This window comes from Phaenicophaeus curvirostris, chromosome 14, assembly GCF_032191515.1.
Source record: "Phaenicophaeus curvirostris isolate KB17595 chromosome 14, BPBGC_Pcur_1.0, whole genome shotgun sequence".
NCBI classification, from domain to species: domain Eukaryota; kingdom Metazoa; phylum Chordata; class Aves; order Cuculiformes; family Cuculidae; genus Phaenicophaeus; species Phaenicophaeus curvirostris.
Window position 1 is genome coordinate 17,133,055 of NC_091405.1, and position 17,533 is coordinate 17,150,587.

The window sequence follows — 17,533 nt, forward strand, 5'->3', positions numbered from 1 at the left end:
TCACTAGTCACTCATTTATTTAAACTCGAATATGTTGCGTAAGACTGAAAGTTATGCTAAGCTAATAATTAAAAAAAATAATCTCCCTAGGTCAAACCTTTCCAATTTCTGTCTAAACGGTATCACTGCGGCAAAACCACACAGGACCATGTATCCCATTAAGCACACCCGGCCGCCTGGTGCTGGCAAACCGTGCAGGTGGCCGTGAGGAGCTGCAGGGGTGTTATTCTTGCACCTGGAAGGCGAGGTGTGTCTTGCTACGCTCTGTTTTATTTTCAGTGAGGTTTTGACAATCTTTTCCTTGTATCAGCACATGCCTGTTTATTAAACATCTTGAGTGTGAATGGATTATTGAAGAAAAGAAGCTCCAAAATTTATTCCTTAATGCAAGGCCTAAAATTCACCATAGAAATGTGTTTCATGATAACATTACTCACGTGCATTAAATGATCAATGTAGTGCTTTCAGTTTCAGAAATACCTCTCTCTTGTTGTGGGAATTGCTCTGGATGCATAGTCTTCAATGCACTATCACAAAATGCTAAATTAAACAAAAGAAAAGGGAAATAATTTAGACAGTCCAGCAAAATTGGAGTGAGAAAATCTGCTTTAAACTTTAAATAACTGTTACATATGTTCTGTCTCTTGTTTTTACAGATTTCCTTGTTGTCTCCAGAGTGTTTCGTTATGGCAGCCTCCAGTGAACAATGACATCCTTTGAAAAATACAGATGCCAAAAAGCCAGACAAAAACAGTGGCCTTGTTTCATTTTTACTCTAACACAGTGAAATGGTGCTCTTAAAGTTTTGTTATTGACTCGTACTGGAAAAAAACAGACTCCCGACTGGACCTTTTTTCCGCAGCCCTTTCCCAGTGTTCTTATGGATGCTTGACACAGTGACATCATGTAGTAGGCCCTGAAGTGTTGTCATAATTGAGTTGCAATGGTTTTATACACTTCCCCATTTCCCAACAGCTTTCTGTCGGTTCTGCATTCTTTTTCCTGGGGCCTGATTTTCCCATGTTACTGGTTAGCAGATAGGCTTGTGGCCTCTTTTGTTCCAACCACCTATGAAAAACGTCAAAGAGCAGATGATCCATGCTATTTTCACGCACTCTGCATCATTATTACCACTCCCATCTACTTGGCGCTGTTGGTAGCCTCTCTTCCTTTTGCCCTGCTTGGCTTCTTGCTATGGTCCCCTCTCCAGTCAGCCAGAAGGCCGTATATCTACTCCAGACTACAAGACAAGAACCATGCCAATGGAGCCTCGCTGCTCACTGAATGGAAGGCTGCAGGGAACGGGAAAAGCTTCTGCTTTGGCAGTGCCAATGTTTGCCTGCTGCCAGATTCTCTGGCAAGATTTAATAATGTTTTCAATACACAGGCTAGAGCTAAAGAGATTGGCCGCAGGATCCGAAATGGCGCAAGCAGACCACAGATCAAAATATACATAGATTCTCCCACCAACACATCTATCAGTGCAGCGAGTTTTAGCAGCTTGGTCTCCCCACAGGGTGGAGATAGCACTAACCGTACTGTTAACTCTGGCATCAAAAGGACAACATCGATGGAGTATAAAGGAGACAATTGTGGCTCAAACAACAGTGAGGACAGTAGAGAAGATAAAGGTGGAGCTGGAGAGCCAAATGAGGGAGAAGAAAACACTTGCATTGTCCGCATAAACGGAGAGGATAATGGCCACATGTCAGACGCAGAAGCAGATACCGTCAATGGCCAGGCTCATGCCAGTGACCCAGCAGAGCCCTCACTGGAAGGTGACGCAGACATCTCAAAAACACCTAACCACAAACAGAAGGAGGGAGATTCTGGGAGTTTAGACAGCTACTCTGCCTCACGAGAGTCCTTAGTTAAAGTTCGCGTTGGAGATGGTACAGTGGACCAAAGCACTGTCAACAATAAGCTGCTCTACAAAGCTTCGATCATGAAGAAGACTTCAGTGCGGAAAAAGAAACATACAGATGAGACCTTTGATCATGAGATCTCTGCTTTTTTCCCTGCCAACTTGGACTTTCTGTGTTTGCAGGAAGTGTTTGACAAAAGAGCCGCAGAGAAATTGAAAGAGCAGCTTCATCACTATTTTGAATACATTCTCTATGATGTTGGGGTCTACAGTTGCCATGGCTGCTGTAGCTTTAAGTTTGTGAACAGTGGTCTACTTTTTGCCAGCCGCTATCCTGTTATGGATGCTGCCTATCACTGTTACCCCAATGGAAGAGGAACGGACTCCTTGGCTTCCAAGGGAGCCTTGTTTCTCAAGGTAAGAGCCTTTCTGAAGCCATAAATATTGACTCTGTATATGTTACAAGTTATAAACTTACGTTGTTTTCTCTCAGTCATTTCTGCTAGTGTTCGAAGAGGCAATATTCATCTCTAGATTACCTGATATAACATATATAGAGATTTTGTGGCCTAGATAGATACTGTGCATAAAATAATGAGAGACTTTTGGAGGCAGAATTTTAGTATGATTTCAAATGTCAAAATTTGAGGTAGTTTTACAGAAATCTCTTTAGTAAGATGCAGAAATTCTAAGCTTCATAACAAAAGGTTGGTGCAGTGGGCATGGCTATTGGAAACCAGCTTATGCATGTTGTGTGTTTCTGTGGGAATCGAAGACAATCAAAAGGCTAAATACCAATAGAATAAACCAGAAAGAACTGCCATGAACTGCATGGCTATCCCTCTGTCTTGGTGGCAAAAGAATTGTTGGGAGATACAAAGAAGGTTAAATACAAACAAACAGAAAAGCCTGGGACACTAGGGAGCACAGGGTGGGGTTTTTCACTTTATTGGCACAGTTTACCAAAATTACCCATGGTAGGGAGACCAGGAAGCCTGAGGTTATACTTCTGTAAATCATGAAAAGCAGAAATAACCATCTGCATGCGGTGAGTTGCTTCTCCAAGACTGTTCCTGCTTCATTCTTGGGAGAATCTGGCTGTCCTCATCATAAACTGGGAAGCAGCCTCTTCTAATTTGTGATTAATCAAGAGCCAAATACTAGCAAAATACATCAGGTGCTCAAATTATGTGTACTTTCTAGAGCGTATGCTCATGAGTCCACAACAAAAGCCATTAATGGCCATTAAGAATATGGATTGTTGATAGAGATCAGCAGGGGATTATGTACCCACGGTTTGTAATTTGTAAACAAAGCAAAGACTCCTAGTATTGTGGCTTGCATTAAAAAAAAGCAAATGTTAGAATTTCCAGGCTGATAATAGTCCGGTATCTCACACACGTGTGACATAAACCAAAGCCCATCCATTTCTGAATACAGGTATCAAAAAAATAGCTCTAAGATTTCTGTGCTGTACTGTTATGTGTTTAAAAACTGTTAAAGGGGGGGAGGGGTTTCCATCATAAAGTGCTGCATGCAAAAAACTGAACATACGCGTTGTGCAATGGAAATATCACCGAGGTCGCAAAGACTTCCCTTTAACATATGCAGAAATTAGGGATTAACAGATTAAAACCAATCTGCTTTCAGCTGGCCATTGCTGAGTCATCGATTTACTCCCCTGCCAGGCAGGCCACGTCTCCGTTTCTCTCGCAGAAAATTAAGCCTCTTTTCAAAATTCCACTGGGATTATGAACTTAATTATGGATTCGAGTTGTTAAATAATGTTACAGTTGAGCAGGGAATAGGGACCAATTATTATGAAGTCAAAGACAACTGCATTCTTTTAAAACAGACAGTATTCTGGCCCAGCTAAAAGACCGCTTTTTCCTCATATCTGTGTCGTTCTGACATAATGTACTTTATACGTCAAATATTTTTCATTCTGTATTAAGTCTAACCTGATACCAAATTACTTTCAGACTGCGTTGTACATGAAGTGATCACTGGTAATTTCTTTCTTTGATCAAAAAAAAAAAAAAAGCAGGAAGGATAATTTAATTTTAGCTTTGAAACAAAGTAGGTTTGAAGGTTGTTTTTCTTGACGTAGCCCTTAATCGGCAGCCGAGTGTGTGTGTACTCTGGTGACAAAAGCTACAGTAAGTAAACGCCTGTTTGGTTTTGATGTCAGCAAGAATCATTTCAGAAGTCTTGAGGACCCACTCCGGGAGAGCAGGAAGCTGGCAAAGCCTGTAGTGACTGTAGCTGGAAGGAGGTGCTCTGGCCAGCACTCTGCACTTCAGAATGAACAGCTTATGTCACTGCTTGGAGACGCTGCTTTAACTGGCTCTTGCAGCATGTTGTGTGTATATAAAGCAATCTAGACCTACACTGGAGTTTATGTCAAAGACAGTGAGAAAGCCTTGCAGAACAGGAGTGTCCTAATGGCTTTCCACTCAGTTGTGGCTTGGAGTTAAGCCTTTCTGTCCTATGCATACTCTGTGGTTTTAAGTTCCTGGCTCCTGTGGAAAGCACGGTGTTCCCATTTCTGAAGTAGGAAAGACATCAGCTGAGTTTTGTTTTGGAAGGATACATACAAAGACTGTTCCTCTTACACAACTTCCATCTCTGAGTAAAGGAGCAATTGCTGTCTGTGTTGTTTAAAAAAAAAAAGTTGTGAGAAGCGAGAGGGAAGAAGACTTGTGTATTTTGAAACTATGGATAAAATAGCTTAATTTTTCCACTCACGGGGAGGTTGAAGGCCTTATTCAAATCTTCCTGAACATCAGGGAAGACCCAACCTCCAAACTGAGAAGAAATTTCAGAGAACAAACCTGGTTCTCATTTAATGGGTACGGTTTGTCTCCTTGCTACAAATACAACTGTTAAGGAGATAAATTAAGAGTCTCAGAAATGAAAGTTGAATCATTTTGAACAAAAATGCAAAACTGTTGCGCGGGAACTGTGTCACAAAACCGGTCCCCACAACCAAGGTATGAGCGTTTCACACATTTTCTCCTTTCAGAATAGGTCTTGTTTCCAGTAAAGAGGGAATGATTTTCCGTTGCCCCACTCTTCCCTGCCCTGACCTCACCATCTGTACTGTAAAGTTCAGGTGGAGATTTGGAAGGATTTGAGAGGTTTGCTTAGTCATACAGAATTATTTTACCTAAGAGACTTACACAGCTCTTAGGTACCGCTTTCCATTCCTATGGCTCAGAGTGCATCATAAAGAAAGGTCAATATCTGCTTAATAGAAGGAGAAACTAAAGCACAGGAAGGTGAAGTGATTTGATTGTGGCTTAACACCTGGGGTGTCGCAACCAAGGAAAGAGGTTGGAAGTGAATTACAGAGGCTTTTAATGCTCTTCACGCTACTGACTTCATGCTCTGTAACAGCTATCTGGAGACCCATGCAAAGGAATTCTGCTAGCCTTGGTCTGTTCTCTTCCTAAAGGCGTCTGCCGTAAAAGGTGCTGCTGCTGGCATTTTCCTGGCAGATCACAGCCTGTTTTTTCCATCAGTATAGGATGTTTTCCAGGTCAGGATGAAGACACGGGGATGACAGTGGTGAGTGGCTATTGTGTAATGCCCATTTTCTGCATAACCAGAGGACTAATTTATATTCAGCACTTTGATCTCTTCAGACTCCACGAGTGCTTCTGTGTCCAGTCCAAGGGTCTCACTGGGATGCGAGAGGGACACAGCCACAGAGAAAACACCATATAAGAAGGGGGGAAATGTCACTTGCATTTAAGTGATAGTCTCATGTCTGAAGTGTTAAACCACTGTTCCTAGATGCTGCTAAAGACTCGAAGTTAGGAAATACATAAATCAGCCAATCCATTTTCCTACGTTGGCAGTCTGGGCCCTTGGGAGACTGTGCCGTGACTCTCTGTTCTAGCACTGCACTGCACGTTCATTTAAAATGCTGAAGAAAAGAGCCCTTGAGTCTACTTTGTAGGTTTTATAACTCTAATTGTCTCTTACTGCTACTGTGCTACAGCAAGAGGAGGGAAATGGGACTGACAGATGCTGTCCTGTGCTGGTGATTCTAACTAAAAAGCTAGCTTGTATGGATCTGTCTAACGTGATGCAGATTGCAGTGCTCTCGATTACTCTGGAGCTGCTGGTTTGACACACATGTAATTGTAATTCACAGTGGGTTTGATTAATTTAACACGAGTTTTAAAATACATGTCCCTCTCAGAAACTGGTTGATCATTTTGCAGTTAAATCAATTTTAAAAAGGATCAATGAGTGCTGAGCAGAAGTTGTGTAACACATCACCTGTTTGTGATTTACCAGAAGGTTTTGAAATGTCAACATCCACCTTGAGATAGTGGGATTAGTGTGTAGCCATAGTGACAATGTCTTTTGGGGATGCTCTGTCAGTTTTGGACAGTGGTGTAATAAACCCAGAAAACATCCTTAACTTGGCCTGATGAGTTCCTGAATTGGAGAGCTTGTCCATATTTTTCTAGATATATCAGTTTAATAAAAACTGTCACTTCTGCTGACAAATTGTGTCTCTCTCTTATCCTTAAATCGTTAATAGCTATCACTGTCACATAAATCTAAGCCACACAAGACATGTAAACACGTACTTGGGGTAGGGACGTGAATGACAGCGGTATCGTTCTCAAAGTGGTTGCTACCTGAGGAGAGGTTTAGGAGGGGTTATCCTCCCACTGAGCCTGGGGGATGCTGAGGCTGATCTTCCTACAGGTATTAGCAGGGAATTATTCTGGTGTTTGGCATCTGCCAAGAGAGAGAATGTTAGCAAAAACAAGAATTCTTGCTTAAAACACAGTATATGAACATAGAGCAAAAGCAGACCCACAGTCTGATGTGGGTAGTTTGAACAGCTCATATTATTCCAACAAAACCAAAGGGAAAAAAAAATGTGTCTTGTGGTTTTGGCAAAATTTCTGAAAGAACTTGTGTTAAATTAGTATTAATTCCTAAGCTTATTAACAGATTTACTTTTCAAATTCTCTGAAAATTAATGCTGTTCTCACAAAGTACAGTAATTGTGCAGAGAACATGTTATTATTCATTGCTTAAAGGAAACCTAGCAACCTTTGCTTTATGTGCAAAGCTAAACTTGTTTTCAAAAGAGCTGGTCTGGTGGTAACAGATGGTGGAAGGAGCAGGAACTCTGAATGCAAAACTGCTTTGAAGGGCAGCTTTTACTATTTGCTACTCTTGAGGTGCCTGTTTTGTACAATAAAACAAGGGCTTCCTGAATGAACCTCTGTGATTCTCTTTGATGCAGATACATTTTGCTTAGGTAATTCAGGCTGTCGTTACTGTCCGTGCCAACTTGTGTGTGTCATGGCTGAGAGTGAGGGGGTAACTTCTGCAGCACATTGAGGGGAAGCTGTTTTACCTAAGGATTACACAGAAAAAGGGTGTGGCTGTTTTCTGACCCCAGGAAAAGACCAACTAGATATTTCAGCAGTTGGATTTTCTTGTCCCTGGTCAATTGTCCAGTACCTACAGTTATCCCATGGTATATAAAAGAAATGTCTAGTGCTCTTCATAAATTTCTTTGGATAACTGAAGCTGTGCCATTTCAGCCAGGAAGGTAACCTAAACATTTTCCATGTGTTCAATTTCTGCTGTAAAATGTTAATGCAGGAGTTGGACAGAGTCCAATGATCTGCCTGAGACTTTTTTTTTTTAAAAAAGACCCCACCACAGCACTGTACCATTTTCCTTCACTTTGCTATAATTATTGTTATTAATCACAGTCTTTCTCCTTCATTAATGGGGACAAATTAAAACTGCTGTGCAGGACAAAATACAGGTTCAAGAGAATGGGAGTTGTGAGCTTTATCCTCTTCAGAAGAGGAAGAGCCCTTCATTCATGGTACCAATTTACAGCCACTTGCCCTCGCATATAAGCTTAGTGAATCTTTGCTAAATAATTGATTCTCTGAGTTCATGCAGCAGTCATTGTTGTCAGCTGATAGGTGGGGAAATATAGGGTTCTGAAATAATTAAGGGCAAATGTGGCTATAAAGAATTGCAGAGCACTAAACAGAACTTGGTGCTGATGTCTAGAGCATTTTAAACTTCTTTAATTTATTTATGCTTAAATAATATATTTATAATAATAAATTAGTAATTTAACTAATGCATCTTCTTTAGAAGCTGCTAAATGTTCTTGAAAGGAAAAGGCAGAGCTGTCAAAGTTCTAAAACTAAGATAGATCTTTTTATAATATATCTAAGCTAACCAAGAACCTACTACAAAGAATTCCAAGTGCAGGAATACAATACATCTTTCTTGGAAGTTACCACTAATGTAAGTTTTCCCTGTGGGACAGCAATGTTTCCGTTGTGAAAGTGAGTATTTGCAAGTTTTCCTTGGCATCTTCTCTTAACAGTAACAGGCATGAGGGCCTGGGCACACAGTTTGACTGACTATTCCAGTTAGTTTCTTGGTGCCAACTCTCCCATTTATCTTGGAAAATTGCTGAAATGGAATGAAATATCCAGGAGGGCTTGATAGAGTCTGGGAGATTATGGAAAAGTCATACTGGTGAGAAAGAGAAACTGTATTTTCCATTTCTTTCCCTTCCCCACTCTCTTGCTTGCTTGTTATAATTACCTAGAGTTATTCCCACCAAAGGTGAAACAGGGAGGCACAAACAGGGAACTGTTACCAGCACGTCTTGCGGCATTGGACCTACGAGGTCTGCAGTATGAGTGGGTGTGGAGGTAGCACTCCTTATGCACATGCAGTGGTTTCATCTGCACACGTTCCATTGAATCGCACGCTTGTGTGTTTTTCACCGAGCTTCCCTTGAACTGAAACAATATTGGCTACATATGGCACCATGAATGTTTCTGTGGGAGTCAGGTGCTGTCACATCTACTGTAAAGTCTGTTTCTGTGCCTTGCTCTTGTTCTCTGACTGAAATGTTTTATTTTTATTTCTGAGAAACAGTAACTCATGGCCCCTGCTTAGAGATGGGCTTCACAAACACAGAGTTCCTGCTTTTGTTTAAGGAGTTTCTTTTCCACAGAGCATGCAGATATGCTTTTCAGCCTCCTGGTTTTTCTTTATAATATCAACATCATTATCTTGGTTCTTGCCATGATCATAAATCTGTTTGCCGTGGAGCTGTATGCATATGGAGACGTACCCTCTTCAAAGGAATAATGCAGGAATTGGCATTGCAGGTCACATTGATTGCAATGGCAAAACTGACACCTTCATGGTCAGCTAAGCTGAGGAAATGAATGGGTTTGCCCATTTACAGTCCAAGGTGTGATTAAACTGCAGTGGCTGAAGCTTGAGCTGTTCTGTGTAGCATCCCATCTCCCTGAAGGATTCTTAACATTGCATTCACATTATTTACCCTTCCCAGCTTTGGGTTTATCGGCTGTGTGTGGGTTGGGGGGTGATAAACTCTGTGGAGCTCCAGAAGAATGCCACAATTCTAATGCTTTTCCATTTTGCACACCTGGATTCGCTTCCCATGAAGTAAGAGGCAGAGGCATATGCTTGGACTTCTAAGTAGTGGAAGGCTCACATCTAGGAAACTGTCTGCTTTATTTGGGCTTTTTTTGAATGGCTCCCTCCTGGCAATGTGAAGCTTTGAGAAATTGTCGCTAAAGCTCAAGCTCCCCTCGTAACAAACCTTTTGGGTTTACCTGCACGTAACTGGTCAGGTTTCCAGATCTAGTTTGATTCTTTAATCGAGTGAGATTTCTCATATGTGGCACGGCCCAAATTTTTATGCATTAAAGAACATTTCTTTCCAAGCAGCTGATGATATATTAACTCAGCAATGACTCCTCTGAAGCTAGTTTTGAACTGGTACTGAAATACCTCTGTATTTAGGTAGCATTTCTCTGGGGTTTTTTTTAAGTATCTGTTGTTGCTTTTCTTGACATCCAGATGTAATAAAACTGTTCGCACTGCTGGGACAGATGTGTGTAAATAAAAACTGTTAAAGAGAAGATCTTTGTCACGTTTGCAGCTTTGTATATTTATTATCCTGGAGAGTGATAAACATAAGATGTGCAAGATTTTCCAGTTGGCTCCTAAAATTCCCACAAAAGTAAGTAATGTGATTGAATTCAAAGTCATTTCCTTTGCTCTAGCTCTAAAATTTCAACTCTTACTACTCATTACATTTTTTTTCTCCTTGTCAACAAGACTCTTTCTGCTGTAGCCCTGGTGGCTGGGTTTCTTTCACAAGCACAGTTCATCACCTGATAGCAGCTGCACTGGAGGACGTATGACCCCTCAGGCCATGTAGGACAAGGGTTGGACACGCAGGCATAGGAATACATGCGACTTTGCATAGTCCGGTGCAGAATCAGCGTTGTCTCTCCCACGGATTGTACTCATGGGCTGTGGCACAGAGATGGAATCTTTTATTGAAAGTACTTGATGTCAAGCACTGTTGTGTGCTTGACACAGTCAGTGCTGTGACTGAAAATAAAAATTCAGAGTTGTCCGTTTTGCACTTATTTATTTAATTTACAGGCAGGGGACAGAGGTCAATGTGCAGCAGTAGAAACTCACATTTGAATTCCAAATGCAACCTTAGCAGGCTTCCTCTTTACAGAAAAAAGGCCTCTTTCTCATCTGTAATGAGCTTTTAATGTTGTCCCGCTCTAACGGCTACCAAACTGTAATGTTCAGTGGTGTCACAGGGATCAGGATCTATTCCTAGCTTCCAAATGTTTGACTAGTTTGATTACATAACCTTTGCAAATGTACTGAGACTTGGAATGTATTTTGTATATTTTAGCATAATATTGAAAAATATTAATTTGTTTCAGTCAAAATTGTATAACTGGGACATATTGTTAAACTACAAATATATTATCTCAGTTTTCATTTTACCTCTATGTGACATCAGAGTTTAACAGGAAATCACATACAACTTTTTCCTCTTGTAGTAATTATTCTGTTTTAAAACATTGGAACTTTTCTTTAGATATTACCTTCCTAAACATTTCTATAGACACAGCAGAGTGGTCCATGCCACAACTAAGACAGTGATTTCACAAAGCAGAATCTGAAGTAGTTCTATCTAGAAAAGCAATTAAATGAATGTATTATCAACACTGAGCTCCTAATGTAGAACAGTTTCGGTGAACGTAAGTCAAGCTCAGAGGAGGAGCCACTCTGGTTTATTTGCTTATATATATTTTCTTTGCAAATGTGAATTTAGAGGTTTCTTCTGTGTTAAGCAGCAAAAATTATATTTGTGAAGTGCTGACTTGGTTTGGTGGAAGTGGAACCTTTCTGCCAAGATCCATGTTGCCGGCTGAGATGAACGCTCCGTTCTATCTTCCTGCAGGGCTGCCACGTAGCTGCTTGGGCCAAGTCACCACAATATAATATACCCTTGAAAAAGGAGCGGTCTAAAAGTAACTACAGTATTTGGCCACATAAAGGAATGTTTTTCAGCAGAATTATAGGGCTTGTAATATTCTAGAGGTCGAGTAGGTTTCCTGTCTGCACAACTCGTAGTCTTTGTCCATCTGTGAAAGACTAAATTAGTCTGAATAACCAGATTTTCCTTACTATTTTATTTTGGGCTATATGTAATATACCAGTGCTTCTGCTGCAGCTGGGAATTGACTAGGAGGTTACAAGGTCATTTATTTTCTATCCTAGTAGTTATGACAAATATTTGCCTCTGCTATGATTATACTCAAAGGGACTCTTCTTGGTGGGTTTACATCAATCTTGCTCAACACAACCAAAAAACCCAAAGTCAAAAAAGTTGGAGGGAATCTGAAAGAGAAGCTGCTTTGTATGTGCTTCCATGCTGGCACTTTCCAAGGAAATTCTAATTATGGTAATGCCTGCAGCTCTTGCTTTGGCGGTTTTGTTGGTTTATTTTTAATTAGCGAAGTGTTAATGAAAGCCCCTTCCCTGTTCCCCTCTGGGGTGTGTGTAAAGCAGCCGCTGTTCCTAGCAAGCGCACCGTGCTGCTGTGGTGGCAGCCCCAGGGGGCATTTGCTGTGCTCCCCCTGCACAGAGCGGGCGTCAGACTTTCTTGTAGGCCATTTCTTGTCATTCTCTGAGAGCGAAGGAGCGCGGGTCCATTTCAGTACAGATCTGTGCACCCAGGGACACCGTACGATACAGATTTATTTATGATTAATGGAAATGTGTGTAAGCCTGTGCATAAATTGGTTGATGAGTACGAAGCCTTGTCAGGCACTCCATTAAAGCTACACTGGAAATTCTAAAGCCAATTTGAGTGGACTTCTTTTTCTCAACTGACTATAATTTATGTTGGGATGTTCAGCTTTTACACTTAAATCTTTTATGCTTTTTGGATAGAGACAATGAAAATGATTCCATCTGCTTTAGTCAATAAGAGGATTATAAGCAGCGCATCGTTGCTATAAGGCAGAAAACTTTCTGTGCAGTATTTTCTGTTCAGTGTGGTTACAGGGGCAGCATTGAAGGATGGACAACATGCACGCTTCTCTGCAGCAGCAGACACTGATTTGTAAACCAGTGGAGACTTTAAAATATGTAGCTTTCAGTGTTAAAGTGAAAATCTTATTTTGAGTGATGAAGTTCGGAAAATATAATTCATAACCTGCCTGCCTGAAATAGTAGAGGATATAAACCAATGCTTTCCCACTTTTCTATCAGAATTTTTATGTTGCATAAAAAATTTGAGAGAATGCTGCTTACAGTTCACCTGTGACATTGTGATACATTCAACCTGAGGGAGAAAGAAAAAGGTCTGCGTAGCAAAGCTTCTGCAGCAGTCACTAATAGCCACCCACCAGACTGGTATCTCAGGAGGCTCTGCTACAGCCCTGTGAGGTCAGAAGAATCCTCTGCCTTAGGGGCAGATCCACCAATGACTGTATTTTCCTCTGCCTTCACCCTCCCTGCAGCAGGTTCTCTGTACAGGAACAACAGTAAGAACACCATCAATATCTATTTGGAAGCCTGTCTAACAGAGAACTGAACAGATTGGGGATGGAATAATGCAAGTTGTTTATTACAAACTCTACCTGGAACAAAACCTGAAAGTTAACGTGGATTGTTGAGTAAAAATGACATCTAAATTCACTTACTGCAAAGCTGACTTTCCAGAAAGTGAATTAGATAGTTCTTGGATAGCTAAAAACCAAGAAACCCAACCAGCTGACAAAACTGTATCTGTATGAAATGGAAGCCTGCCTGTTATTTAGAGGTGTCAGAGGAAATCTGAGCCTCGCCTTGTGAAGGAGACTCAGCTGCGGGTTTGTTTCCCGAGTCCTAGGTACAACTTTCCTCTGTGGGCATTTTCTCTATTGGTCAATGCAGTGTTGCCACACTCATTGTCAACAGGAAAACTTTATGCTCAAACTAGTTTCTTGCTTCACTCCAAATCTTGGTCCTCAAATCGTTAGGAATTTTGATTTGCAGCTGTATAAGTCCTGAACTGCCAGAACCAGCAGTAGAGTTGAAAACCGAAGCCAGACCTTGATTCTGATTCACTAGTGTGTCTGCCAGCAACTGTATTGTGGATTGTAGCCTATGATAGAGGTGAGGAATTATCCTGCGTTGCAGCTCCCCTGGAAGCCCTGCCTCTTCGGTGGGGAAAAACAGAGGCCCACATGGTGTTTTCATCTGGCTGATGGTGAGGGGAGGTGCTGTGAGCTGAAGAATGTCAACACTTCACTGAGACACGGCCAAAGTCCCCAGAACCTTTTCCCAGACTCCCTTGGCATATTTTCCTTCTGCATTCTGGGGACGCCTTGGGGTGTCCTCCGGTGGGTTTGGGTGTGTGTAAAATGGATCGAGATGGAAAGAATGGTGAAAAAGGCCAATGCCGCGTCCAAAGGCTGCACGGCAGGGCTAGAAGTGGAGTTGTATGAACTGTTCTATTAATCACCTTTTTATTTCTCATTTCTTTTTCAGGTGCAAGTGGGAAGTACACCTCAGGACCAAAGAATTGTGGGATACATTTCCTGCACTCACTTGCAAGCTATTGCAGGTATTGTCCTAATTTGTCTAGTTTTTCACTGTTTTGAGGCCTGTGGTGTTATTCTGGTGCAAAAGCAGCAAGCACTGCTCCTCTAGCATTTCTGTCCAAGTGCACTGTGCATTGCAAATAGCAGTGAAATAGTGAAGAAAGGAGACAAGCGTATCCCCAAACCTTCACACTTTTGGTCTGGGAGTAATTAAGTATTATAATACACAAACAAAAAATATCCCTGGAGAGCTTTTCTTCTCTTTACTCCCTCTTAAATTCTGTTATTTTAGCAAATAAATTCTTATCAATTACCAACAGCATTTGTCAACTCACAGGTATCACCAGATAAACTAATATTTCTCTGTATGTAATTAGGGGATCACCAGAAGATACAAGTTGGGATAGTTTTTCCATCAGAAATCAACAGCTGGAATAAGCCCAAATTTTCTCTTTTTTGGCCCAAAACTTTCATGCATAAGTGGCTAGCAAGTTCATTTACTCATTCTCTTGGTTGTGTTTAAATCGGATCCACTGTTACATTTACTACAGCCTGACACAGTACGCTCTGTATCCTTTGTTTCATGAAACAGTATCTTCTAACACTGTCAATGATAAATAAACACAAAAACTTTTAGCAAGGTGTGGAAGGTCTCTTTTAGGAATTTTCACTAATCCTAAAAAAAAAGAATGAGATGTTCTTTAATAGCAGATGGCTGTGTTGGTAAGATATGTGGACCTCTGCTTCCCAGAACCAGTCTGGATTTCATGTGGCTTTGTCAGGGATGTCACACTTGATGCGATTGTGGCTCTTGTGCTCCCGAGAGCTGGAGAGCAGGACGCAGCCCTCCTGGACTGCTTGAAGACAGTCAGTGTGCGCTGCAGTCTGAGGCGAGGCAGCGATGTATTATACATGGTAGAACTGTGAACCTCTGCGCTACAGCACGGCTGGGTTAACCCAGGCAGGCAGCTGGCGTTCATTCTACCCTGTCAGTGCTTCAGCTGCAGAGACAGACGTGGGAACAAAACTGCCAGTCCCCAAAGTACATTAGGGAGACTAGATAGTTCTAAAGTAGATTCATGAATTTTTCAGCCACATTTTAACAATGTAACGTCCTTCTCTGGGTTTCTATTTTTAACTCTGGAATTATGGTAATGTACTGTGAGATTGCAGTTGTGGAGCTGAGATTTGTTCTGTTCTAGTTTAGGTTATAAACCACCATTTTCAGCCCTGTTCTTTTTACTACCTAGTGATATATTCGGAGTTAGTCTTTGATAACCACATTGTGAAATCCCTAAAATAATAAAGAGGAAGAGGGGGGACGGAAGATGATTGGGGAAGTAATGTTCTATTTTCAAAGTCATCTTAAAGCTTCTTCAAGGGTGAAACGCAACCCTTCGTTTTCCTTCTTATGTTCTTCCTTCGTATATTTTGGCTTATCTGGTTCAAAATACATTCAAATAGAGCAGACAATGATTTAAAAGTCTAGCTGTCCTTTGATGTATCATATTAGTTTATGTAATGAAATGGAAAACTAAAGTTCATAAGTTTGGCAGAGCTGTGCTTTCTGATTTGTATCATCTGATTCATAACATTTCACACGTTTAAAATATGATCCAAAAAACAGTTCCACAATGTAAAGATGCAGTACTTCTAAAAAGAAGCGCTGTTTAAAAGGTTAGTCATTTAAATCATCTTGTCACACACGGCTGAGTGCAATTTGGCTTCCCTTCCACGATACATAAACTTACACTTGACAGATCTGAGACTTACATGAGTATAAATGAAAGGATCCAACTGCTTATGGTCAGGAATGAGCTACTAATGCTTTCTTCAAGAGTTGTGGTGGCTCAGCTTTGTTCTGAGCAATTACTGCTTTTTCAAACCTGACATTCACCTTTTTCAATAAAAGTGTAGAACTAGATGTAGCTTATCCTTATTTCTCTGCCCATTACCAAATGGTGCTGTGAAGCTGCTCTTCGTTTCCACTGTGGAAACAGCTGCATTTCAGTATCAAATGAAGGGATCCTTTAATGATACTTGAATGTAATTATTTTCCAAGGGGCTGTTAAGTTTACATGGGTTTTTTATGACTTTCAATTAGGCAGTGATTAATGTTCTGGACAGGTTTTGCTGCCTAGCATCCACCCACATCCCAGTCCCTTTGAGTCCCGCCTTTCAGACACCCCAACAAGCCATGAAAACAGAGTAAGCCTCAAACTCTTGCAGCCCATCTCCTCCAGATGACGTAGTGTGCTGGATGTTATCTCGTAACCTCGCTCAAGTCCCTGTTTTGCATTTAGTGTGAATCTAGTTGTTAGCACTGGAGGTGCTGCCAACTCAGGCCTCTCTGGCACCAGTTTCAAGTTCCACAAGCGTACACAGAGCTTAAGCAGAACTTAGCTCAGGACTGAGAGATCCCTCAGTGTTTGAAAGTCTGACTGTGCAACCGGGAGTCACTTCAGTGCTAAGCATGCTTAGGCAGCAATTCCACACCCATTTCCAAAGTAGCAAAGCTGGCATATCCACACCGGGGCAGCCTGCCCTCACCCCTCCTCTCAGGAGTGCAACACAGCCCTTATCAGCGCTGAGAACTCTGGTTTTAAAAATCTTTTCATTTCCTCTGATTAGGCCTGTCAGCTGCTTTGTTCAGCCACCATCGTGCTTCTTCTAACATCTTTCGGAGTAGGACAAAGTCCTCAGTGGATGGTACTTGCCTGCAGTTCTAACTGCAGCCAAGATTTCACTTAAGCATTTCCAAAGGGAATGGAAAGGGCAACTACGATTATCCTGTAATGAGCAAAGGTGAAGTATTTATTTATGCTGGCTGAGGTTTCCCACACCTCCCTTTCGTCCTTCCACAAAATTTGAAGCTGAAGGGAACTTGCAAAGAATTCAGAAGCACTGACTTCTGGAATTGGTCACAACACAGTTATTTGCATTTTTCCAGGCTGGTTACTGAGGAAAAGTGTAGAGCAATTAGCACAAATATGTATTCTCTGGTTAATCACTGGTGGCAATCAGATCAGTGATTCTATCTGAATGTTAAATTAGAGCTGAAGGCTGGAAGAAGTAGTTGAGTGTTAATGTTGGGAGTTACTACCTAGTTCTCTCCTGTTAATATTTACTGATGCTCTTTCATTGCAGCAGCAGTTTCTGAAATGTCCGCTCCTCTGCTTCTTCTGGCTTCTCCTCTACTTAGGTGTCTGGTTAGCTCAGTTTCCTTCATCTCCTAAGCCATTGATCACTGGAAGCTGGTAAGACTGAGTCTCGCTGGTAGCTTTTGCATCCAGGTACATACAGTGCCTGCAGTGCAGCTGCAGGAAGCTGGATCCCGTTAGTTCAATAATAAACCCAGGAAACCGATATGTTCAAGTTGCATTAGAGGATCCCATCTTTTGTCATGGAAATATAGCTCAGTTGCACACTCTGCAGTGGTGTCCTGCAGTGCAGCTCTCTCTGACCTCTAGTGGGGATGATCAGAGATGCCAGTCTATGACAAGTCCTACACTTTTTCTGGCAAGAAATGTAAGTCATCTGTTTCCAGAGGTCCAAGCTACTACTTTCCTGCAGAGCTCAGAGGTTACCCGGTGTGGTGCTGCCCAAAGGCTCAGCATTCGATGATTCTTGCCAAGGGAGATGTATGTCACTGTGTAGTTAATGCTTTTTCAATAATAGCAATACGTGTTACCAGACACCTTTCCCA

At 41.5% G+C, this 17,533-nt stretch overlaps 1 protein-coding gene across 1 annotated transcript in view; it reads left to right on the forward strand.

Annotated features, from left to right (window-relative positions):
* The window catches only part of SMPD3 (sphingomyelin phosphodiesterase 3), a 96,191-nt gene that overhangs the window by 63,086 nt on the left and 15,572 nt on the right, over positions 1 to 17,533 (forward strand). The window contains exons 2-3 of the mRNA XM_069868533.1: positions 657 to 2,281; positions 13,775 to 13,850. Coding sequence (XP_069724634.1) covers positions 944 to 2,281; positions 13,775 to 13,850 — 1,414 coding nt within the window. The 5' untranslated portion in view covers positions 657 to 943. The remainder of the gene's footprint in view (positions 1 to 656; positions 2,282 to 13,774; positions 13,851 to 17,533) is intronic.